General features: G+C 36.6%; 1 protein-coding gene across 5 annotated transcripts in view; it reads left to right on the top strand.

Annotated features, from left to right (window-relative positions):
* The first annotated feature begins 683 nt into the window (after positions 1–683).
* TSC22D2 (TSC22 domain family member 2) overlaps positions 684–27,200 on the top strand; it is a 52,613-nt gene continuing 26,096 nt past the window's right edge. For 2 of the 5 annotated variants that reach the window (XM_047875081.1, XM_047875080.1), the window contains exon 1: positions 684–2,797. In XM_047875081.1, the coding sequence (XP_047731037.1) occupies positions 819–2,797 (1,979 nt within the window). In that variant the 5' untranslated portion in view covers positions 684–818. Of the gene's footprint in view, positions 2,798–14,074; positions 14,147–25,901; positions 26,061–27,200 lie in introns of all 5 variants that reach the window. The other 3 variants (XR_007155613.1, XR_007155614.1, XM_047875079.1) reach the window with 3 other exon arrangements.

Raw genomic sequence — 27,200 nt, forward strand, 5'->3', positions numbered from 1 at the left:
CCGCCCCTCACTCTCTCAGGAGCCGCGAGGGGAGGCCGAGACCGCCGCCGCCCGCCCGCGGGGGTGGCTCCCCTGTAAGGGGAGGACCGAGCTTGCTTTCCCCTCCCCCGGAGCGGGTTTCCGCCAGAGACAGTCGACATGTCCCTGGGGCTGAGCTCCGGCTAAAGCCGGGGAGGGGGCCGCCCGCCCGCGCCGAAGCTCCGCCGCCCGCCCGCGGACCTTCAGCCAGCCCCGGCCCGCCGCTCCTGGCTGAATTAGGAATCCCCGGCTCCAGACTCGCCACTCCTTCCCCTTCCCTCAGCGTCCGAGAGAGCCCAGAGCTGACGCCGGCACTGGCCTGAGGAGCCCGAGCGGGGCAGCACCGCCCCTCACGCCGCCGCCTCCTCCTCCCCTTCGCCCTCCCACTCCCACCCCCAGCCCGGCCTGCTGACCGCGCCGAGCGTCGAGCTGGACTGACCACGGCGGCCCCGGAGACGGGAGGAGGAAGCAGCCGGCCCGCCCCTGGGATCGCGCTCGCGCCGCCGCTGAGGGGATTGAATCGAGGCGCCGCGACTGCGGGAGGCGAAAAGGAAGGAGGAGCCGCCGCGCGAGTGCGACGGGGGCAGAGCCGTAGAGACCGACACTGAAGGAAACGGGGAGGAGGATGTCTCGCAGGGCGGCCAGCGTCCGGATCAGCCAGTGACTTTTCACAGCGGCGGGCCTCAGACCCCAGCGCGGACGCGGACTTTGTCTTTGGGGGCCCCTGCTCTGCCCTTCCTGGTTTCCGGCAAGATCGCAGAGGAGCCGGCGTGCCTCTCTGCCCTCCAGCCTTCCTCACCATGTCCAAGATGCCGGCCAAGAAGAAGAGCTGCTTCCAGATCACTAGTGTCACCACGGCCCAGGTGGCCACTAGCATCACCGAGGACACCGAGAGCCTGGACGACCCGGACGAGTCACGTACGGAGGACGTCTCCTCCGAGATATTCGACGTCTCTCGGGCCACGGATTATGGCCCTGAGGAGGTCTGTGAGCGCAGCTCCTCGGAAGAGACGCTCAACAATGTTGGGGATGCGGAGACTCCCGGGACCGTCTCCCCAAACCTCCTCCTGGACGGGCAGCTGGCGGCCGCGGCGGCTGCTCCCGCCAACGGAGGAGGAGCCGTTTCGGCCCGGAGCGTGGCTGGGGCGCTGGCCAGTACCGCGGCGGCGGCGGCTGCCACCTCGGCCCCCTCCGCGGGAGCACCCGGCGGTCCCCCGGTCGCGGGCTCGTCTGCCGGGCCAGGGACTGCGGCCCCATCGCAGCCCCCCACCACTTGTAGTTCCCGATTTCGCGTGATCAAGCTGGACCACGGGAGCGGGGAGCCCTACCGACGCGGCCGATGGACGTGTATGGAATACTATGAGCGGGATTCGGACAGCAGCGTCCTGACCAGGTCCGGGGATTGCATTAGACACAGCAGTACTTTTGACCAGACTGCGGAGCGGGACAGCGGCCTGGGCGCCACCGGAGGGTCGGTGGTGGTGGTGGTGGCCTCCATGCCGGGGGCGCACGGGCCCGACTCGGGAACTGACAGTTCCTTGACTGCTGTGTCACAGCTACCCCCGTCGGAGAAAATGAGCCAGCCCGCCCCGGCCCAGCCGCAGAGTTTTGGCGTTGGGCAGCCACAGCCACCGCCGCCCGTAGGTGGGGCTGTGGTTCAAAGCGCGGCTCCAGTGCCGCCGTTCCCGGGAGCCGCGGCCGGGCCGCAGCAGATGATGGCAGCCCCGCAGCCCAGCCAGCCCCAGGGAGCCGGCCCCGGCGTCCTCCCGCAGGGGCCCAACGGACAGGGTCTGCCGCTGACGAATGTAACCCTGACGCAGCCCGGCGTGCCCTTGCCGCCGCAGCCCGGCCCGACCCTCGGAGCGCCAGCGACGCAGCAGCCTCCGCAGTTCGCGTACCCCCAGCCTCCGCTCCCGCCCGGGCATTTGCTGCCCGTCCAGCCCACGGGGCAGAGTGAGTACCTACAGCCGCACGTGGCCGGCCTGCAGCCGCCAAGCCCTGCTCAGCCCTCGTCCACCGGCGCCGGAGCGAGCCTCGCCACGCCTGCCAGCCTGCCGGTGGGCACCGGCCAGAATGCCTCCACGGTGGGTGCGCAGATAATAGGCGCGTCTTCCCTGCCCGGTGAAGCCGTGGCTCCGGGGCCGGGACCCGCGCAGGGCGGGCAGGCCGCGCCTGGTCAACCGGCTGGAGTGCCCCTGGCCGCTGTAGGATGCGCGGTGCAGCCGGGCCTGGTTCCCCCTGGGACCGGGCAGCCCCAGTCCGTGCCTCCGCCGCAGATGGGCGGCAGTGGTGCGCCGTCGGCCGTGCCTGGCGGCCCCCACGCCGTGCTGCCCGGAGTTCCAAACGTGCCTGCAGCCGTGCCCGCTCCAAGCGTGCCTAGTGTGTCTACCACCTCTGTTACTATGCCAAATGTACCCGCGCCTCTGGTCCAGTCGCAGCAGCTGAGCAGCCATACGCCAGTCAGCAGGAGCGGCAGCGTAATCCAGCATGTTGGGCTGCCCTTAGCGCAAGGCACACCCAGTGTACCAACAAGTCTACCACAGTCTGACTTAAGCCAGTTTCAGACTCAGACCCAACCTTTAGTCGGGCAAGTTGACGATACTAGAAGAAAATCAGAACCCCTACCTCAACCACCACTTTCTCTCATTGCTGAAAATAAGCCTGTTGTGAAGCCTCCTGTTGCAGATGCCCTGGCAAACCCCCTTCAGTTAACACCTATGAACAGTTTGGCCACCTCTGTATTCAGCATAGCTATTCCTGTTGATGGTGATGAAGACAGGTATGGAAATCTTATTTAAAATATTTGTTAGAAATGCTTGACCAAACATTGCAGTTTAGAATGCAGCTCGAGTTCTTTTTTTCAACTTGAGGCCCTTAGCATTTTTAAATACAAAAATTTCTTTGTGTTTATTAAGATTTGTCAGTTCTTGAAAGGGCATTGGTTTTAGATTGCTAATGTAACGGTGTGTAATGAGAAAATTGGTCTTGTCGTTTAAAAGCACTGACGTGGATAAGGCACAACATTTGTTTATTCAAAAAGGTGGATTTAAGCTTAATTCTATACATTTACAGGTGGTAACTAGACTATGCCCTATTGGATTGTTCTTTTCTTAGACAACAGTCACACTTGAACACTTATGGCAAGAGAGTTCTGTCAGTGTGAGTTTTGATACCAAGACATGAAATTTGAATTTTTCCATTCTGGAAAACCAGAGGTCCTCTAATGGGGAAAGATCCATGTAAGATATCTCTTCCAGTGTATCCGGAGAGGCTGGAGAGAGAATGGTGAAATGTCAAGCCCTGCTTTGAAGATCATATTGTCCTCCAGCCTTTTTAATAAAAGGAGATAGAAATAAGGTCAGGAGGCTTCCCAGTGACTTCATTAAGGTCCTTTTTTGGTTTGTTTTTTAAAGCAAATGTGTTTGAAAGATATTCTCTTCCGTTAGTTTTTCTTTTTCTTTTAGCTACAGGAAAGGGAGGTATGAAATAAGATTCTTTGACAGTAGTAAAAGCTACAGTTCTTGAAATTAGAGTAATATGATTAGTAAAAGTATTCGTGTCAACAATTGGCTCCCTCTATTTAAGGGATGCTTTTTTAATGGTTTAACTGAAAGTTGGTGTATTGCCATACCAATTCTATAATAGTTGATGTTTGGTTATGGTTCATTGAGGATTTTAAGTGGTTTTGAGGAAATGTCAGAGGGAAATTTGACATATTGCAAATTTTTAAAAACCGACTTGTTACAAAGCTTTAAAATTACATTTTAAAATTACAGAGGAAGTTCCAGGTACTTTACGGTTAGGCATTTATTTGCTGGGATTTTTGTTTTGAGAGAGGTTAATTTTAAAAGATTAAAAGATATCTTTATGGATTTCTAGAATAATTGGTATCTAGAACAATGAGATCTGTTAAAGCTTTTTCTTCCTCTGTCTTCTGAGTTCCTTCACATTCTTTTCTTAACTTTTCATTTCCAATTAGCCTTGTATTTTTGTTATATACTTTTGTTGGTTTGAAAATTGCTCACTGAAATTCATCTTCTCTGCTTTTTGTAATTCCAAGTTCATCTTTTTTTGTAGGTGACTTGCTTGTTGGGAGTCTTTCTTCCATTTGAGAACTCTTAGAGAATACCACGTGTCCATAAGTGAGCTCAGCTAGCTAGTCATTGAGAAATTTTATATGGATGGGACTACCAAGTAAAGAAACTGATTCCACAAGCCATTCAGAAAAATCTCTTTACATCTGCTCCCATATTTCACTTTCACACATAGGGGTACACTTGAAGTGCAGATTGAGTTTGTTTGTTTACCTTTGGTAAGAGGCAACAGGTATCTTCCCTTTTCTAGCTACCAGAAGCCATTTTTTTTTTTTGATGGGTTGGTAAATAACCATTTGCTTGCCTCTCTGTTCCTGTTGTACATTGTCCCCATATCTCCTCAAGAAATGACTGGTTTCCCAAACCACACCCTCTCCTTGCAAAGCACATGCACATCTATGAATGAAGAATTTTCTCTCCTCCTCACACCTTTCTCAGTTTACAGCATATGTAATTACATTCCCCAGGACTTGAATATGATGATATGGCATGAAGCAGAGAGATCTGTTGACAAATGGAAACTCTGGGATGTATTCTTTAGGGTATGACCTCAAAGATGAAATTATTTTTCCTCTTATTTTATTAAAAAAGTTGATAATTTTAAGAATCTTATTTCCCAGTGTGAATGTTTGAACCACAGATACTACCGTATCTGTTCTTACTGCAACAGTTAATCCAGTGCAGGGGTTTTGATATGTGTGCAGTCCTGTATTAAATGTGGTATACTTCCCTTCCCCTCCCAGTCTTTTAAAATCTGCATTGTTTATCAAATGTGCATTTCTTACTTTTGTTGTAGTTTTTCATTGGTTTTTAATTTAACATGCTAGTTTTCAAGATGTAATCTTACACATTTGACTATTTTGTCACTGGACCAACACACCTGGTGAAGGAATAAATCCATTAAGTAGAAATAGTTTTTTTGTTTTGCTTTTGTTTTTAATGGAAAGGCTTTGTAAAAGAGAGGGCATTTTAAAGTTGTATGCTTGAAATTAAATGACACAGTTTTTCTAGGTGTATGTTTAAATTACTGAGATGACTATTTTTGAGGAAACTGTACTAACAAAATTATAATTTTAATATGGTGATTTGGGGTTGCCTTCTTAAGTTAAAATCTGCATACAATTTTAGTTGCAGTCATTTGAATGCAAAATAAAACATATTAGAGTGAGAGATACTGAGTAATTACGACTTTAACTTTGTGAATAGGTTGACAAATTTCAGATCCTAAAAATTTATAAATATTTGCTTTTTTTTTTTTAAAGAAGATATCAGTAAACATAGCCTAGTCCTTTGAGAAAAGGAAGGAAAATGGAAGATTAACAAAAATGACTGACCAAACCAATGATTCTTTTGGTTTGATATATTGAAAACTTTATGTTGTTATTTTGGTTCCATTACCTAAAGGAAGGCTTCGTTTTGTGACCATTTATTTTGAAGAAGAGGACCTTCTAATAATACATTTTAATAATATACCTTTAAGAGGGCTGATGGTTGTATATAGAAAGCAAGAAGATGTTTTAAAGTTCTTAGTTAACATTGTCTTTTGACTCTCTATTATCAGTTACCATAAAGTTTACATATTTTTCTAGCCTTTCTCATTGAAAAGGCTTATGTCAGTTGTTGATTCTTCAAACTGATTTTGTGTAAACTGGAGGATATAATAATGGTTGAAAATATAGTTCATAAAAAAAACAGCCACTTTTACAGTGGAAGTTACATTTGTTTAAATTACCTGTACCCGTAACAGACTCCTTTTCTGTAAATGGGGAGGAGTGCAAAATATTCCCTTTTGGAAAGGGAGCACAGTGCAGATCGTTTTCCACAGACAGCTGACCAATGTGAACTCTGTAGGCCACATTCCAGGAACTCTTATGAATGGATGCAATTGTGAACTGTCAACTACAACCAAAAGATTGTTGAAAACCTGATTGTAAGGATCCCTTAGTGGCCAATATCTTTATATCTTGTTAATGGTTTTATTTGTGTAGTTTGCTAATGACTGATTAAGTATTATAAATTGTGACTGTTAAGTGGTGTATCCTGACATGTGCTATATATACAAATTTTGTTGCTACAGTTATACATATATCTCATATACGCACACACTTTTAACAGAGCTTTTTAACTTGCTGTTTAAGTGAGAAGATTATGCAAATGTATATCAAGAGATTGTAACTCTTAACCTTTATCATAAAATCTATAGATACTTCTTAGAGCTCAAAAAGTCTCACTACATTTAGTCTTTACAAATGAAAGCTCCTTAGCTGAATCTGTATTTCTTGGGAGCTTTTGTTTCTTTATCTATATTGAGTTGTAGAGATAATTTTGCCCTACTAGATTTACAGTTGATGTTTAAGTTACACACACTAGATGTTATCTTACGTACCCTTACCAAGGATTTTGTAAACAGTGTACAATCCTGCGTGTGAGTGACATTATTTAGTATAAAAACTGATAAATGGTAGATCCATCAGAGTGCCACACTGATTACTAAAATATACTTTGGTTATAAACATGGCTTTAAGTAAAGGAAATTATCATAGATTTCCGGAAAGATTGATGGTCCAAAAGTACCCAAAATTCCCAAAACTGAGTTTTATCAGTAGGAGTATGACTTTTTTTTTTTTAACAGAGACATATATATTTAAATTTTTATATGAACTAAGTTCTGTAGGCTAAATATTGGATAACCATTAGAAAACATAATGGCTTATATGTGTGTGGGTAAGACACACTCTAAGTAACTATTTTAGTAACACTATTTTTTCCCTGTGGAGGAAGTAGGGTATGTTAAACTAAATTGCTTCTATTGGAAGTCTTTTTTTTTTTTTTTTAAAGTACTGGTAGTGTGGTATAAATGTTTTCCACTTCCTGAGAATAAATGTAATATTAATCTGTTGAGAATTCTGATAGCACTAATTTGGAAATCGTAAAACATGATACTGGATTTATGGATCTGGTACTTGGTCATTTGGAATAGAGTTTAGTCTTTCTGTGCACCAGATGAGATTGGAAGCAGTCCTGCTCTCTAGTGTCCTAGTAACAAAGAGCACCCCAACAATCAGATGGTAAAGAAACCAAAATGAGTCTCTTTACTGAGGAATGGTTGATAGGGGAATATAAAAAGGTCTTGACTTTTCTTTCCTAAAATAGCAGAAGTTGGGGCAGGGGGAGTTAGAGAGTGATGGCACATAACCAAGATAGAAGAAAATCGAGCGAAATGACATGAAATACGGTCTCAGAAGGAACAGCAACACTTGTTACTAGTGAGAAAAAGCCATCTAATTTCTTTTCTTAATAATTGTTTTAGACCAATATGTATTTCCTTTTCTGAACAGATGTTGTTTATTTCTTAATTGCATTGCAATTTAAATACTCTTTAAGTATGAGGAAGAAAGGGTTTATAAAAACAGGTCTGTCTGGGTAAATGTAGCCTGAATGATGATGTTTCTTATTAATTTCTTATTAATGGGAAGAGCAGGTTTTTAAGAAGAAATCTTATTAACTGACAGTATTTAAGGGGTATGTATAGCAAAATTCCTGAATTGAAATAAATCCCTTAGTTTTTTCTTTATACTAAACCAAGTGGACTTGTGATTTGAAGCTGCTGTTTTAGATGGTATAAAACAAATTACTACATCCACAAAGAATGTGCATACCTGAGTCATTGGTATAATTTGGGTCTTTCCCACAGCATTTCTTGAACATACCAAATTACTCAATATTTGTTACATTCTTAAGCTAGTATTGTTCAGGGCAAAAACTTCTCCATAAAGATTTAGGAACAATAACCAATTCATATCATTCCCATACATCATTATGTGACTTTCATAATATATTTTAATATATACACTTCAAATTTGACTGGTATTTAAGGTATTATCTGCTTTTATCTTTAAAAATTATGTTTATAAGTTCTGCTTTTAAACCAGGTGAATTAAATTTCATCCATGCTTTTCTGGATTGCTTCTCAAATTTAAAGCCCCAAATTAGATTTAAGTATTTAGTTTTATTTCTTTGTACCCAAGCTTACATTTGTTAAAAAGAATGAAGTCTTATTAAGTCATACATTATATGTGATAGTTATGTGAAATTTCTGCAGATCACTGAGTTAATAATTTTAATAGTGTGTTCACCTAGGACATAGACTATTAAAAAGTGCCTTGCTAATTAGAGTAGGCAAGACAAACAAGTGAAGTCTGAATGTTAAATTATTTAAAGCCTCTTTTCCCATAAGCTTTCACTAAAATTTGGTGAAACAGGGGCACCTGGGTGGCTCAGTCAGTTGAGCGTCCGACTTCAGCTCAGGTCATAATCTTATATTCTTGAGTTTGAGCCCTGCATCAGGCTCTGTGCTAACAGCTCAGAGGAATGGCTTCAGATTTTGTGTCTCCCTCTCTCCCTCTCTTCCTGCCCCCCCCCCAATAAATAAATGTTAAAAATTAAAAAAAAATAAAATCTGATGAAAGAATATTAATATATAGAAACTGATTAATATGTCAATTATTATAAATAATGCTGGTGTATTTTAAATGTTACTTTTAATGTTTTAGGGTATCCCTCTTCATTATTACACAAGTAGATTGTTTAATCTGTGAATGAAGGATACCCAAAGCAAAGTTTAAAACCAACTAGTTTCTAAAGTAGAATTAGAATTAAGTAGAGTACTAAATAGTTTTATAAGTTAAACCAAAACCCATCCTTGCTTGACTTGTATTCGGTCTCCCTTGCCTTTGAAAACAAAGCAAAAACAAGGAGAGGAAGGCTCTTGGTCAAGTAAAATCAGTAGTATGTTTAATTATGTATTAGCATGTCATATGAATGGCCATTTACAGATAGTGGAGTCAGACATGCCTGGGCTGAAAACCCAGCTGTGCTACATACCTGAGGCATTTTGACCTTGAGCTGGTTATTTAGCTTTCTAAGCCTCCTGTTTCCCCATACGAAAAATGAGGGTAATATCTGTGTTGAAGAGTTTGACAGGATTAAATGAGGTATACAAATAATTTGTAAATGATCCATACATAATACAGTATGTATGGCAAGCATACATCACAGAAATGTTAGTATTTCATTGTCCAAACTGCTCTCTTGATCACCTCTTGGTGAGTCATACCAAGAGTCTTCTGTTCTGATCTGAAAGTGTAATTCCATGGTATAGATGTTAATAAGAGAAAGGGAGACATTGTTTTAAGCCAGAAAAGTCATGATGTTATAAGATGTATAATAGTTATGTTCTGGTCATGACTTTTCTACCACTTAGCCAGTTTCTTTGGTTAAGTTTTTTAACTTCTCTCAGTTTTCCTCTTTGGTAAAGAAGGAGTTTGAGACTTGGTTAGATTTTAAAGTTTCTTGTATGTGACTCTGTATATCTAGACATATATATATGTCTGCCAACTTAAGCCTTCTTGCCCCCAGACTATCATGTGACCAAAAAAAGAAAGAAAAAAAAATTAAACTCACAGATACTCAAGAAGTAGGTTGGAACCCCAAGAAAACATTTAAAGTAACAATGTCAGTCATTTAAACTTTCTTTGTGTTCCCTGAAGAGTAAGTACTGGTATACAGAAATAAGACTATCCTGCCCTCTCAAGATCTCAGGCTATATGAAAATGTAAGCTTTCATATACATTATAGGCTGTGATGGAATAAATATAAGGTACTAATGGGAATGGTTTAGGGCCTAACGCCAGATTTGGTAGACCTCTGTTTAAAATAATTTATTATCTGCATAGGTAATACCTCTTGTACAGTTCAAAATATACAAGAGTATAAATTGAAAGCCTCTCTGATACCTCTATCCTCCAGCCACCCAGTTTCTGTCCTCAGAATCAACCCATTGTTACTTGTGCATTCTTCAACTCTCGAAATGAATCTTAAAAGGGCCGTATAGGTTAGGTCAGTTGATAAGCAAAGCGGATGATTTTCCAAGTAGAGAGAGATGGCAGTTTGTGTGACAATGGAAGAGTGAGATGTCAGATTTGAGAAATGTAGTTAATTTGACAGGAACTAGAGTGAAGGATTTAAATGTTACAGTGAGAAATTGAATTTTTTTTTTTTTTATCAGAAGTTTATGGTTGCTGTTAAAGGTGTTTCTTGCAGCTTTTATTGTTAAAATAGTATGTATCTTGGAACCATTTCAGTACCCTTTTTGGTGATTATTGTACTTTTAATTAAAATCTTGCAATAAAGTTGTGTATAAGGAAATCCTGGGGGAGCTCTCAGTCCCAGAAGTCAGGATTCTTATCCAATGGAATGTACAAAATAGCTTGGTATACGTAGCTCTAAGTTTAAGTATTTTGTTTGCCTCAATATTACCTTAGTAATGATGAAATATTTGGTATATGTTAAGATTCTCTACCAAAACTTGATTTTTATATAGCATGATTTGGAAACTGTAATCCTGTTTTAAACACAAATCAAGCTTAATTATATCTGTGGCCCTATTTATGCATAATATCATTTGAACTTTTCAGCAACTATGGGGAAGTGTTCCTCCCCTTTTTATGGATTAAGAAAACAGACTTATAGGATTTAAATACATAGTTATTAAGTGACAAAGCATGGATTCAGACTTAGGCCTTCTGACTCCAAAGCCAGTGCTCTTGGATTTTTCCAGAGTTAGTTTTGTTCTATTACTTTGCTGACTATAGTATAGAGGAAGGAAAAGCTACTCTAGCCACTAATCTGTTGTGTTGTAACCCTTTACCTAAAGAATAGTTTTAATTATTTTAAATCCTTAGATAATGTTGGAGGTGGCCCTTGTTCCTCTGCTTATTGTATTTCCCTGGTTTCTATTTAGAGATCTCTGAAGTTGAGTTTTGACATAAGGGAAGAAGGTATTTGCTAAGTTTAGGGCTCATGTACCTGATACTTTAAGCTTCAACAATTTTGGTAGCTTAATTTTGAGGTGTAGTATATATTTATATTTTCCTCTCTGTTACAGTTACCCTACAAAGATAGTGTCTTAGCAAAGCAGGTAGGTATATGTCATGTTTGAGTCACATTGTGATGTACTACTATCATCTACTTAGATATTAACAGGACAGGCTATTTAGTGTATAAAGTCAGAGAAAAAGATATATTCGTTCATTGGTTTTGAACAATGTCTACAAATGGGGAAACAGCATTTTAATTTAGGTGGCTGAAATAAATTCAGAATAAACCACACCTCAGTCTCCCTAAGAAGTGCTTTGTTGGCTTTATATTTAGACTAATAGTTAGCATTGACATCAAATATGTTATTAGAAAACTGGTTTCAAATTTTATTTCTTGGGCAGAAGAGAATTTATGACCAAAATTGCGTAAAATTCAGTATTTCTTTCCAATAAATTTTTAATAACGTCAGTTGCCTCGTGGTGCCTTCAGATTACATAGACTATAACCTTGAAATGATCCCCATTAACAGCATTTTCCTTGGGCTCTTAATTTCCTCAATTTTATGCCATTCCAAAACAGAAGTCTTTGATGATCAAGCCCTTCAGTATTTACAAATGGCTCTTTTGAAGTTCTGATCAGCTAGGTTTAACAGACTTGACTCCTTTAATCTATGCCTGTTAATCAATGTTTTGAGACTAATTGTTGCTATTTGCAAAAAATTCCTCTGTTTATGGAAAACACCCTGCTGAAGTATTCCAGAAACCAAATGTTTATCCTTGCAATCTAGACTATTTGAATTTTTCTAGAGTACATAGATTGTATAACTCCATATGGCTTCTTCATTTTGAATGTATGTAAAAAGTGATTCACTGCCAGCTTTTGCAACCTGAGTATTTGTTCTGACATGTTCTGAAGACTTTAGGCCCATTTATAGTATTTTATTTCATTGGTTCCTTTTTTGCCCCAAGATCCACGACTAACTGCAGATACATTCTTTTTTCACTTCTACATTTAACTTATGAGAAACATTTCATTATTAGAGTCTATGCTGTAAAAATGCTGGAATCTCATAACTCAAGTCATATGACTTCATTTAAAACCAATTTATTTGGCATATGAATTTGATTCAAGTTAAATATATGTGTATGTATGTTTCCAAGGTCAGGGGATCTGAAGTTTTTTTAAAGAATGTCATCCTTATAAATATATTGTAAATACTCTTTAATGAATTTTAAATTCCAGCCTTGCAGAATAGCCTCCACGTTTACTCTTTGTTATCCTCTCATATTTACTGCTTTCCTCTTTGAGTCACTCTGTTTTAAATCCAGGGTCTCCAAACAGACCTATGTGAATAGCAAACTTGTCCCCATATGGTCCTGAGTAAGCCTGGTAAAAGCCAATTGAGTTTTCAGTTGGTTCAGTTCACTTTCGTTTAATTTGGTAGACCGATTTCCAGTTACAGTAAAAAAAAAAAAAAAAAAAAAATGGCCTGACAGATCTATCTTGAGAGGGTACAAGCTATTAAATAAACAGTAGTTAGCAGACTCTGAATCCTTGATATTAGGTCTAATCAGTTTGATTATCTGAGGCCTGGTCTAGAGAAAAACAGAGAAAGGGTTAAAAGAATAGGAAACAGTTAAAGTAAGTAGAGCAGGCAAAGAGAAGTAGATATGCTGAAAATGCCAATTAATCAAACAGTTGCTTTGGTGACACTCTGGCATCTAGTGTCTGTCTGCCTTTCCTAGTTTTAGATCATCTAAGAGGTATCCTAGTGGTTAAAATAAAAAAATAGCCTTTAAAAAATATTTTTTTTTTTAAAATTTAATAGATAACACAATGAGTCTTATTCAGAATTTTGAAATCCTGGAATTCTGTTGAGTATTTGTTTGATTGTTGATCATCGGTAATTCATCTCTCTTCCAGTAGAATTTGGAAATAGCTTTCTTATTGTACTACTAATAAAGACCCAGACCTAGAGAGGTTAAAATTTAACTCTATGTTTAGCATAGTAGTTTAAGAGCATAAACTGTAGGACCAGATTGCTACCTACTAGCTCTGTGACGTTAGGTGTTTTCCTTTTGGTGAGGTAGAAATAATAATAATACCTACTTTTGGGGCTGTTGTAGAGTTCAGTTAATATACATAAATAAACAGACAAACCCAGAATAGTGTCTGGTATTTAATAAGCACTTATGTTCTTAACTTGCTGTTAAGACCCTTGCCACAGTGGGGGTCAAGGATTTTAGAAGTAATGTGACAAGTTTTTGTTAGCTCCCTAACATACAGATTGAAGTTGGGAAAACTATGGAAATATGCTTAGGTACAGGGCGAACTATTAGAGAGGAGGTTTAGTAGTCAAATTTTAGTAGTCTCTTAAGAAATCCAGGGATGTAAGATGATGAATCATGCAGGCTGGGAGCTTGCCTTGATGAACCCATCAGGTAAGATGATGTGGTTATAGCCCTAGGGAATGTGTCTCCAGGGAATGGTAGAAATGGATGGTGATTAGAAAGCTGCCATACAATTGCTGCACCGTTTTTTGCCCTAATCCAGAGAAAACACAAATAAATGGGTTCTGAAGGTAGAAGAAATCATGTCAAGTCCAACCCAGAAAAGGACTCGTTGGTCGTCATCAAACCCTATTAAATAGATCCTGTTAAGATTTTTTATATTATGAAGGTGTAGCCTAATTTATTGTATATGAAAACTGTACCTGAGAATAGCTTTGCTGAACTGCTAAGTGTTTAGAGCTTTATAAAGGCATCTGATACAGACTAATGTTGATTAGGCTGTGAACTGATTCATGTTTGTGTAGACATACACACACACATAATTGGGTGCTATTTTATCTGTATTACTCCTTTCTTTTATAACTGTGATCCTGAATTGTCAGGGTCTGCTGGATTTCATCCAGTTTTTTAATTTCTTTCAAAATGTTTTTAAGCAAGCTTATGTAGTGGTTTTTTTTTCTTTTAAAGCTTTATACTATATTAGAAATCTAAGATCTTCCATCTTTTTTTGAAAAATAGTGATTTGACTGTACTTTCTCAACCTCATTTCCATTTGATTCTTGGATCTCGCAGGAATCCTTCAACTGCTTTCTACCAAGCGTTCCATTTGAACACGTTTCAGGAATCAAAGAACCTCTGGGATAGGTATGAATACTTACATATGGAATGCATACATGCAAAAGTGTATGCATGAATTGCTTTGCACTGTACTGGTATCACATCATTAAAACTAAACTTTATATGTCATTTTAGGGGGGGAATCATGTGGTATCTAGCATGGGACAAAGCAGCAAAATAAACCAAAAGGACAATCTATATTTTAAATAGAATATAAGCATACTTTTGTTTTTACTTATTTTTTAAGTATATTTACTTTTTTGAAGGATTTACATAGTCATTGAATTTTGCTATATGAAATATCCACTTACCCTTTATATTTCAATGTAAAAATATATTCTGTAAAATAAACTACGGTTGTTTTACTTTTTCCTATTTTATATTTCTCTGTAAACGCCTTAGCGACTCAAAGCGAAATGTTACTTATTAAGAAATTGGAGAAGGGACGAGACCAAGGTATTAAAGTAATAGTCACTGTTTAATTCTTGCTGCGAAACTTTAACATCAAGCTTGTTTGCTCGAATTCCCTAGACCTGCATTACTGTTTTATAAACTCCTAAAACAGCTTTTCTCATAGAAATGTTATATAAATTTCATTTTTAACTTTTAAAAATATAGAGTGAAGTCTTAAGAGTTCATTTATGGCAAAAGATAATTTGGTTTATCTTTCTGCTTATTACATAGTTTTAGTATATGCTCTGTTCAGTTATTTGGCTGAATATTTATTAGCACTCCATTCTGTGTTTAATTAATAGAATGAGCACAAATGCTGTTTTAAAAATTCACACAAAGCTTTGCTAGATTCTTTTAACTCTGCCTGGCAACGCATTTGTGTCCTCTGGCATAGTTTGGATAAAACTCATGGACTTAACTTCATCTCTTTCATTAGAAAAGAGTATTGCTAAGTGCATGTACATGTCATGCTAAGACATGGTTTACATTGCCTACAAATGGTAACAGTCTTTTAATTCTTAGACTTGATTTGCTGTGTGTCACTCTGAAGAAATTGTCTAACAAAGTATCTTTTTGGTGATCTGTTCCTTAACTGAAAATGTTTTAAAATAGTTACTTGTAGAATAAGAAGTTTTAAAATTTATAGTACAATGTTTATAATTCCAATTTTGAAATTATACAGCTATATCAATATAAAGTAAGACATAAGTGTAAATTGTGGCATAAAACAAGCATGGATGCTCAATCATTCAAATGGCTTATCAGATGTAGCCAGGATGAGTACCTTGGGTTGTACTTTATACTTTTGTATTAGAAAAAGGAAAAATGGCACTCTATTTAGAAATGTATAATAAGAGAAGTTTTAGTTGAATGGTCATTTATTTCAAATAGCTAGATTTTGTAAGCTACCATGATATCAATATGATTAAGAGCTGTTCATCAAAACAATATAGAAAGGTTTGAGCTTTATTTTTTGTAATTTTGACCTAATATCAAAAGTTTTCTTTTGTTCCATTATAAAACAACCACGGAAGTTGCCTGCTCATCATTTGTTGTTATAGCTAAATACTCCTTATCTGTTTTCCTTTTTTAGATACAGAAATATTTAAGGTATCAGAAATGAGGCAAGTTGCTGTATCTGTAGTTTCTCATGGTTTGAAAGTATTTTCTCTTCTCCCTGAAGCCTGTTGTCCAGAGCCAAAGATGTTAATAGATACTTGTCTGTAGTGTGTTGACACCAAACTTATATTATAGATCAGCCATTCTTCCCTTTGGTACTAAAGTGACAAGTCCAACTCCATAGAAACGAACTAGTGGCTTCCTTTGAACCTTTCAACTAACTTACTAGATTTTCAGTTGAGAGCAATAGTGGCTAGCTTTATTAGTTCTAACTATACGAGTTCAGTTGGTAAATAGCTACAGACTTTTTAATAGGTATATTAGCAAATAAAGTATTGTGGGACTATTCGTTTTTTTTCATTGCAGACAAGGGGTTGAAGATTTGTGTGTGTTAAGCTTTAAAATATATTAAATACTCTTATCCTAACCATGGTTGTAATCTCACCAAATTGCCATATTCATTTTCTTACCATTATAAATTAAGGATTTTTTTTTTTTAATTACACTAATTTGACAAATAAGTATTTTGCAGGGGATGATTCTATTGAATAGAACCATTCAGGAGTTGAAGGGACTATAAATCCTTTACAGTATCTAAGTTTGAGGTATAAATTTGCTTATCAGTGTTGATAAGTACATTTCAGGCTCTTATTTATGAAATCTTGGAACTCCTATTCTGTAGAGGCAGCTTTTAAACCCTGTGCCAATTTTCATTAAACCTGCCCGGAATAGCTGAAGATCCTTGGTTTGCCTTATTTGAAAGACTGAAATCTTACCTCCTCCCTCCCCCCCCCCCCGTATTCTTTTAGCAGAGTATCTTTTAATCAAAACATAAGTAATTAATATACATTTCCTCACATTGACTCAGAGTTCCCTAATGGCCCCTTTGTTTCCTTCTCTCTTTAAATTAGAATTAGCAAATTGAGAAGATTTTCACCCTTCTGCCTCTACCTGTATTTAGAGATTGTCTTTCTACTGATAGCCAGCACTTTATTCAGTTATTATACTAAAGTTTAAGCACCTACCTGTAGGTGCCATCATTGTTTTCTATCTTCCTGTCATTTACAGAGTACTCAGGGAATCAATCAGCTGAAACCATTGCCAAATTTAAGGACAATTGATACTGATACTTTAAAAATAATACATCCCTTTCTTAGGAAGCCCAGAGTGTTTGCATTGACTATTTATTAAGCTTCCATAATTAGCTTTCTGGAGATTATTTTACTATAGTTATACTTAGTGATATCCTAGCTTATTGGCATTTTAGAATAGTAACTTTAAAATTTGACTTTCTATTTCTCTGTAAAGAACAGCTTTCCAGACTTAATTATTGGCATTGCTTTGTTAGCAGTGCAATGGTAGGTAACAAATTAGTTTAGAAACCTATTTTAATGATCACTGGGGAACAGGCTGTTGTTGAGTCCTTTGCAAAAAAGCTGAGGGTAAGGATTTATAGCAAACAAATTTGCCCTCTTGTATATATCGGGTCAGTAAGGTAAAAGAGTAGGGAGGAAGAAACTTTTGCTCAGGTAGACTAAAGGAAGAAATTAGGTAGCTTGTAAGGATTTAGACTTCATTGATAAACGCTTACAGTATTTCTGCCTTAATGAAGAAAATGCATAAATGTAGTTAACAAATGAGAGTAACAGTTGCCAGGTGCACTATCCCCTTGAGTTGGCTTGTCCTTCCTTATGATAGCACCAGTGTTTAAAGAGGAATAAATAAGGAAAATAGCGCACATGAGTTAAGTTAAAGAGTGTCTAAATTTTTGATCTTTATGCTAGATACCTAATTTCATTTAAATTGCTTTGTTTTGTTCCTATGAGATTTCATTTTTGAAGTTAGGAGTAAATCAGAAATAAGCTTCTTGTATAAGATAATTTGTTTTGTTTTACTCATCCTCCAAGAAGCTTGGGTACATCATTAACACCCCCTAGTACTTACCCAGATGGTAAACCTCAGGTTTTAGAACTTGGCTAATCTAGTTTTTGTGAATGCTTTAGTGATAGAACTTTAAAAAAATCTTCTTATTGAAGTATAATTTTTATCAGAAAAGTACACCATTCATAAATGTACAGTTCAACTGAACATACTTTTGTAACCAGCACCCAGATTAAGACACAAAATTGTAGTTCTTATTTTGTGTCTGTCTTCTTTCACCCCACGTTTGAGATTTATCTATGTGGTTCTGCACAGTTGTAGATCTGAACTACAGTTGACCCTTAAATAATGCAGCAATTAAGGACACTGGCCCTTTTCTCTCCCTCCCCTGGACACAGTTGAAAATCCAAGTGTAACTTACTGATAATATAAACAATCGATTAATACATATTTTGTACGTTATGTGTATTAAATATGGTATTCTTGCAAATTAAGCTACAGAAAAGAAAATGTTATTAAGAAAATCATAAGAGAAAATACATTTATAGTACTATAAAAAATTAAGGTATGTTGAATTACTATGCTATACACATGAAACTAATGCAACATGTCAACTATAAATAAAATCCACATATAAGTAGGACGTGTGCAGTTCAAACCCATGTTGTTAAGGGGTCAGCAGTACATAATTTTCAAGAATCACCATAATGAGTTGTTGGAAATTGTTACTAGTTAAATATTCTTTCCTTATTAGGAGATGTTCTGTACTTACTAGAAGTACCTTGAGGATATGAACCTGAATTGTTTTGTAAGCACCCCAGATATATTTTCTAATAACTTCTATATAGTACTTATGTAATTTATTATGTGATTACATTTTGACATATTCCAGTTAAGGATATCCAGTAGAAGATAATCAAAGACACAAAATTAGAGGACAAAGTTTTAGTAACCTGTCACCTTTTAGGACTGGATCTCAGATTTAGAAAATAACCTAAAGACATGTTTATAAAATGTTTAGACAATAAAGTAGGAAGTTACAGGTATTATCAGATGATAGCATTTATAAGTTTAACAGTCTGAAGCATGTGTAGAAAATTAGAAATTGAAAGAACTTGTGTGTAAATTTAGGAAAGTTGAAACTTAGGTTAAATAGGTGGAGTAAAAAATCCCTAGATGTATTTAGTTGCCTGCATTTTATGGTATTGATCAGCAAGTGACAGTCCTGTCACAAAAGCCAATGTAATTTTAGACAATCTTTTTAGATCTCAAAGAAACAGGAAAAGATGGTGACAGACTTAGTATACTCCATTTCTATAGGATAGTTACTTTAAATACAAAGGTAGCTAAAAACTACTTTCTTTGTACTCTACCCAGACAGTCAGGTGGGTGTTTGAACAGAGAGGCTTGAGCTTGCTTTCTTAAAGTAGACACATGCTCTGTAAAAAAAAGTCTTTCCATCACTACAAATTAATATTAATACAGTTAACAGCTGTCTTCCTGCTTATGTCAGGAATGTTGACTTTGAGGTTTAAAGCCAATTACTTCTAAAATCCCTGTTCTGTGGAGTTTTATTCCCCGTACTTAGTTCTAAATGGAAAAGAAGAGATAAGAAAGGCGTTGGAATTGTGCTACTTCTGTTTTATCATTGTTGGCCATGATTATCACAAAACCTCATAGAACTGTGTATTTGCTTAAGGAATGGAAGACTAGCAAACTCTTAGAAAAGAATCCTGTACCAGAGGCATTTAACTGTTGGTCACAATAGGAAAACCAGTGAGCTGGGTCTTAACATGGAAAAAGATAAGTGAGAAAATCATCACATGATTGAAAGTGATAACTGTCATTTAAAATTCAAGCATTTGAATGTCTCAAGTACAGCTGGAGGCACTGGGCAAGGCTTCTCTAGGAAGAGGCTTTTTGAGTTGGAACCTGAAAGGCGAATAGAATTTGCTCATACAGAGTTAAAGAACTGAGGGAAAGGGAGAATTCCAGTTAGAGTAATACAGTGAGCAACTGTGTAAGTATAGAGCGTATGTGGTAAGGATGGTTAAATTTGTTGCACAAAACATTTGAAGACACCAGAGAAGAGATGTTGGGTTAGACAGAGACCAAAGAGAATAGAAAGGTAATGAAGGCCTGAATTAGGCAATGGAGATGAGAAAAGAATAGTTATCAGAAGGTAGGAATTACACGATGTTATAACTTACTGGATATTGACTCCAGAGTCTAGAACCTAATTGACTGAGAGAATGGTGGTACCAATAGGAAGAATTAGTAAAAGAATTGGTTTGAGAAGGAGAAAATAGTAATGAGATTCTGGTTTTAGCTACTTTGAGATGTGTGGAGCTGCTGGAAAGTCAAGGTGGAAATACTCAGGGTACAACTGGAGCTGCAGACTTGCAGCTTGGTAGAGAAGCCAAGGCTAGATGAGATTTAAGAACCATTTGTTTGTTTTATTTATGTATATATGCATATAGAGTTCAAGCTTTAGGGAAAGCTGAGTTTGCCAAGGAGTGAGCAGAGTAGGGTAAAAGGGTCAAGCCATAACCTTGGGAAACATTATCTACTTTTAGAGAACAGGAAAAGCTCTGAAGAGGGTAAGTGATCTTGGAAAGTAGAAGATAGATTCTGGGAATATCATTTACTAATTAAAAAAGGGAACATGTTTGAATTTTGAAAAAATTTCAAATTTACAGAAAAATTACAAGAATAATAAAAAGCTCCAATAATCTTACCAAGATTTAGCATTCATTAACATTTTGTCATACTTGCTTTATGACCCTGACATATTATTTAGGAACCATTTAAGTTGCAGACATCCTGTGCATTTGACCCAAAAATACTTTTAGCATAAGAAGATTCTAACAACAGTATAATTAGCAAATTCAAGTTTAATGTACTGTTATCTGATACACAGTTTATATTCAGATTTTGCAGTTGTCCCAGTAATGTCTTTCATTACCATTTTTTACCTGATCCAAGAGCCAATACAAGATCATAGATCACATTTAATTATCAAACACCTGTCTTTTTTCCTCCTTCTTATGTAATTAAATACTTCTCTTGTATTAGTCTTCTCTGGGATTGTTAAAAGTTTAAATATTCACCACAAAAAAGGAGTGCTAGTATTCTGGATAAAATGATAAGGTAAAACACATCTGCCTAGTTAGTCTGTATTGTCAGGGTTGGAGAGAGGAGATAGGCAAGATGTCTAAAATCCAGCTGAAACAACTGTTGGGGCTGGAAAAATGTTACAAGGGGATGTCTTTTATTTCTCAGACTTGCGGGGTGGGTAATGGCAAGAGAAGAACCTGTGGATATTAATGTGGGTGTGTCCCTTAGAACAGAAATGCAAGTGTATTCATGTACCAATTTTTTCTGTTAGGTGATTTTTATGCATACATATTAAGTTGGGATTCTAATCTGGAATTGGAAAAAGTAGTGTAATTTGAAGACCTTTTTACTCACCTGTTGGGGTTACAAATAATGTAATTGCTATCCTTTATATTCTGTTGTATCCTCCTAATTTTATTCTGATAGTTGTGTAAGGTGAATTATCTGCCACCAGATTTTTAACCATAGATCTGCGTCTCATTGTTTGATGTGATGTTTGGTGGATTCTAAGCATTTCTTTTCCTCTGTTAGCTTTTCTGTGGCTGGCTGAAATGGGACACCTGACTTGCTGACATTATTTTCATCACATGACCAGACTTCAAAATTGATGATGATAAATTATTAACAGCTTATCCATTATTATATGCTTCTGCTCATGTGTTTACCACCTTCTTCTTTAGTTAGTAAATTTTCTTAACATAAGTCACCAAAGCCTACTCTGAGAGGTCATGGTAATTACTTTCAGGGTAAAATTTGAGAAACAGTTGAAATAAGTGGAGATAGTTGGTAAGGTCTTATTATTGTTAATTTATTTTTACTTTTCACCAGAATAGTTTTAAGTAAACCAAACCTTTGAATAGAACAGAAACTTGTATGTGTGTATTAGTGTGTAAACTAATTTGCTAAACCCAATTTATTTTTTCTATGGAATCTAGAACTCTAACAAAGCTTTTTAAGAAAAACTTTTACTGAACTTGTTCGGATGAGGATATTTAAATATAGCCTGAAGTTGTTGAGCCAGAACAAATATATATAGCATCTGTTTTGTTTTCTTTCTAGTCTTAAACAATTTAAAATTTTAAGCTCACACTTCACTCAGTGTATTTAAACTTCCAGATAGTTTGGCAGCCTTTTAGGAAGAGACAGATACCAAGTGGAGTTACTTTATATTTTTGTTTCCTTAATTTGGGTTGGTACGTAGTTAGATGAAATGACTGACTATATTCTAGTTGGCATTTTCTTTATTATTTATGTGTGCACACGCATACTCGTACTAATATTCTAAATTACTCAAACTGAGGGTTGATGGGGGGTGGGAGGGAGGGGAGGGTGGGTGATGGGTATTGAGGAGGGCACCTTTTGGGATGAGCACTTGGTTTTGTATGGAAACCAATTTGGCAATAAATTTCATATATTGAAAAAAATAAATAAATTACTCAAATCAGGAAATATATTAGATTTTTGTGATGGATATAAAGCACTTAAATGTGTTAGTGTACCAAAAATTATCTTCTGTGTTTAGGTTTCCGTTGAATACTTTTAAAACATTTTTCATATTTGACAGAAATAAATTTAAATAGGTGGTAATAATTGAGAATATGTTTTGATATATATCCTTAATAAATAGCATTTTTATGCAATTTTGTTTCCTGGTTGTTTTCAAGGTTTAAAGATCCTTGATTATAAATACCAAAAGATTTGGAAGGTGCTGATTGTTATTTTTTTTTTCAGTTTTTAATTTGATATTTGACCCAGAAACAGTGGTATATATAACCAGTGTCTTGGAAGCCAAAAGTGTGTCTTACTGTATATCTCCCTGTGGGTAATGTCAGGGTAAAGAAAGTATTCTTGCCCTGGGGTCTACCCACTATTTGAAGGTAACAAGGAGTTCAGGAAGAGTTGTATTGTCTGATTAATCCCACTCCTTCTGTTCAGAGTGACTATTAACCATTGAGCTTCAGAAAATTTATTTGCAGCACCTGTTTCTGTTTTAGGTATTACTAACTTAGTTCGGAAAATGTTGCTGAATGTATGTTTGGGATGGCTATATTATGTTTCAAGAAGGAGATATTAACTCTTAAAAACGTAATATGTGATGCTCTCTTAAATTTTAAGAGCAGTTATATTTCCTTATGTTAGCTGTTATTAATAAAAGCTCAGTCAGATATCCTGCCTTCTGTTAACAAAGCCTGCCATTCCTTATCACATATGTATTTAAATAACATATAATTGGCTTCTACCTACTCTGTTTTCCATTTTTATTTTCTGTTCCAACTCCCAATTAATTTATTTTAATCCTCTATAAGCTGTTTCTACTCCTTTTGAAAGAATGAGGAGTGTAAATCACTTATGAATGAACATGATCTATTAAAAACATCAATAACCTATTTTGTTAGAGGTATTTTTCAGAGCTGTATGAATGAAATTTTTAAGCCATATATTTTGTGTTTCTTTCACCAAAAGGTGGATTGGATATAGTGCACAGCATGCTAAACACCTTCTTTAATATTTTTAACATAGCTAATCATCTTAAATTTTACCTTGGCTCATCCACAGATACAGGTTTCCTTTACTGTGTATGTCTTTTTATATGTGAGTTTCTTAGAACACACTGTCTTTCCATTGTTCTTATTCTGTTAGGTACGTTTGGACTAAAACTTTTCCGTAAGTTTATCTTTGATATTCTTAGCTTCCTTTCCCCAATAGGTAATCTGTGGAAAGACTATACTTAATTTATTGGGAGCATACAGAGTTGTCCCATTTCCCCCTTTTTTCCATTTAAAAAACAAGCATTTCTGATCTTTAGAAAAGCAAGCATTGATTTATCATGTCTAGGATTTCTCCAAACAGTGTAGTGAAGTTTTTAAGGATGTGGTTTACACATGAAAGTGAAATTTTATATCAGACCAAACCTAAGCACATTTATTCACATAGCAAGTTCCTTTAGGAACTCTTGCAGATTTGTTTGATTTTGCATATCGGTTTTCAGATGACTTGGAAATTGTAGATCATCCACTTTCTTGCCCCTGTGCTCTCTACATTGTTCTATCAATATAAATTTGCCATAAAATTAGCTAAATCATGGTAAACCTAAGCCTAGTTCTTCCTGGACTATACCATAAGAACTTTCAATAGCACATACTTGGTTAAATGGGATTTTTCCTTCTCACAAATTGAAAAAGAAGGAAATGATAAATATAGGAAATGTTCAGAATTTGTTTTTGATAGCAATCTTGCCAGAGATTCAAGATTATGATTGATCTATTAGAACAACTTTCTAAATAAATATTCATTTTGGGGAGAATTCTAATTTTAAAAAGAATATCTAATTAGTCTTAACTATGTTCATCTACAAGCGACTCAGTTACCCAATTTTATTTCACATTTTTAATAAGGATTTCCTACATTTTGGAATTTACTCATTGAAACCCTTCAAATGTGACCCCTGTACTTGGTAGCAGCTAATTTTGAAAATACATGCTGGGAGAAAAATCTGATAAGGAAAATTTTGTATTTTTGAATATAATATAACTCTTAAGTCCTAAATTTACCATACATTCGTATAATGCACACACTTCTTAAATTTTTTTTTTCTATAAGCTTCATAATAAAACAACTAAGTTTGCTTTATATGACTGGTGTGATTCTTTATTCCAGAATCTTTCCAGGCATTTATCGTTAACAGTGCTTATTGTTGGCAGGCCCTTTAACAGAGGGTCAGGTAGTGTGGCTTTTAAATGGCCAGTCCATCAGAGCCTTTACAGGCAAGCAAATTACCAGCATTACAGGTACATATATTTCAGGAAGCATTTACTCTGCTACATATGTCTGGGTATTGTGTCTTCTCATGGGACTTGTCCCATAAAAGAGTACATCATCAAAAAGGACTTTTTAAAATCATGGTAGTATTGTGGTTGATAGGAGACAAGAGTTGCTTAAAATGTTTTGATAATATGTTAATGAAATGACCACGACTTTAAACTACTACTTACCTCATCGTTATGGGTTTTTGCCTTCACCAGGTGATTACATTATAAGGCTGTACTTTGACAAAAGATAGTAAAGTTGTATGATTTTATTGAAGTCAAATGTGTTGTGAGATTACATTTGGAAAGATATTTATAAATTGGAAAAATTCTAATAGTTCTTCAGATTGTGTAGGAGACTTTTAAAGACTGTGTGTGATAGAAAAAAAATCCATTAAAAGTTAAAATCTGTAACAGCATAACTCCAACCCTCTACATTTGGGTCAAATATTTCTGGAGATTGCTGCAGAGTTTCCTTTACAATGCTGTCTTTGAGTTTTCTGTGGCTTTGCATATATTGATCTTCCTCAGTAATGGCTTCCTTTCCCCCCTTTCCCTTGCCCTGTTATGTCTTTTTATTTAGAGGGATAATTTAAATTGGCAAAAATGTGCCCATGAATGTGTGGGCTGCCTTTTCTGTGGATTACTGGCAACTAAAAACAGAAATGAGTATTCACACTAGATAGAAAATGTTACAAATATTATCCTTCAACAATTAAAATAGATGCCCGATTGAAAGCTTTCTTGTAAAATTTAATAAATTCAAGATTATTAAGTAATTTTTTATCATTTATTAAATATTCCTACCCCTAATTTCATTCTGTGCCCACACACAGATGAGCTGTAGGACCACTTCTGAACAGGATACATTGTTATGTCTGTTATATAAAATGCATAATAAAATTTTATTCTATCATGTTGTCTAATTTTTAAGTTGGAGATGGTAGAGACAGATTAGGATTTAGGTATAAAAATTGAATGCTGTCTTGAGCATTTAAATGATCGGTATGGATTATTACTGATCCAGCCACGTGTGCTGTATGTAAGTCTAGAAAATCATGTGGATGTGAACCAGATAATAGATTCAAGTGCCATTCTACAGGACTACAAAACTGTCTGTAGCAAGTTAATGGTGTTACATCATAATTTCTGGATCATGATCTTAAACCTTTAATTGGTTTTCATTTCTCCTTGACTCTTTACTAACAAGTATTCCTGATGGCCTGAAGTCCATGTTGAAATTTAAAGTTTGAAGTATCCAGATTAAATATGAAATTATTTTACATTAAAAAAATTTTAAGTACAAAATATCAGTTGTGTAATCATGGTAAAACATAAAACTTTGCTATAAAAGATTTTTAAAGGCTATTTGATTAAAACACTTATTTACTTAAACTCTTTGCTAGAATTTTTTTTAGAATTCAGCATCGGAGGAGGAATGTGACATAATAATGATCGAAAGCCGAAAGTTTAAAAGTTGTGATGCCCTCACATGGTTGGAGGGTTATTCTAGCTTCTAAGGACTGAATGTTGTCCACAAGAGTGTCTCATCAGGTCATAAATTGGTAAGACTTAATGGATTAGATTTTATGTATTATACCTGATGTTATTGTATTGAGATGAATATTTATGAACAAAATGAGCACATTGTATAACTAAGAGTATAGTACTAAATATAAGTTCAAACTTGGAATTTTAAATACTTGGGGGTATGTAATCCTTTCAAAATTTCATGAGGCTGAAGGCCGTATCTTTGCAGTGGTGTTTAATAAATAATCAGTTTAAAAAATAAGTGACATCCTGTGCTATAGTAACATTATTTAAATATTGCTATTACATCTGCTGTAGATGTTCACAGTGTAGTTAAGAGCCCCCAAATACTTTCTAGTTATTATCCCAGGAGAGATTTGAGAACTAATATATTAATCTTTTATTAGAAAAAAAAAAAAACCACCTTACATCCATTTTTTCATACAATATAGTTTAAATTTTATTGCTTCTGGGATTTTATTTTTTGTTAATAAAAGGCATTTTTCTGCTAGATGTCTGTAAAAGTAAAGCCAGGAAATTTTTCTCAGTTCCTGTCTTAAGAACCAATATTAAATGAAAATGATAAACGTATAAGTCAATATACTTTTTTGTATGTCCTGAAAATAAAACATTTCCTTTCAGCATTGTATTCTGCTTGGAAAACAAAAATCTTTAAACTTGTTTTATAGGTCTTCTTATTTCACTTTGTTTTACACAGCTGTATTTTGTAGGAGACTCTTAGGAAAATACAGTTTAGACTAGGATAAGATCTTAATCTTCAGTCTTCAAAAGATCATCATCATATTTTGCATATTTGGGTTAAGTTTTTTATGTCCAAGGTCATAAAGTTGTAGAAAAAGTATGTTCATTAAAGTATGGTGTACATATCCTGTAAGTGTATCAAAGATTTTTTGAAATTATATAAATAGGCTACCATATCTATGTCTAACTTTATTCTCAACCAGAGATATGTTAGTCTCTCCCTTACATACATTCTATCTTTTGAATAATATTCTAAATTGTTTCTGATTGTATTACATGACTTTGATCATATTATATAAACTTAAGTTTCTTAAAGCAGTAATTACGATCAATAGTAGTCTGGAAGGAAATATCACAAACTAATAATTGTCCCATATTCTATAAGATTTTTAGTTTTTATTTTTTCCTTTACT

Source organism: Prionailurus viverrinus, chromosome C2, assembly GCF_022837055.1.
Source record: "Prionailurus viverrinus isolate Anna chromosome C2, UM_Priviv_1.0, whole genome shotgun sequence".
NCBI classification, from domain to species: Eukaryota; Metazoa; Chordata; class Mammalia; order Carnivora; family Felidae; genus Prionailurus; species Prionailurus viverrinus.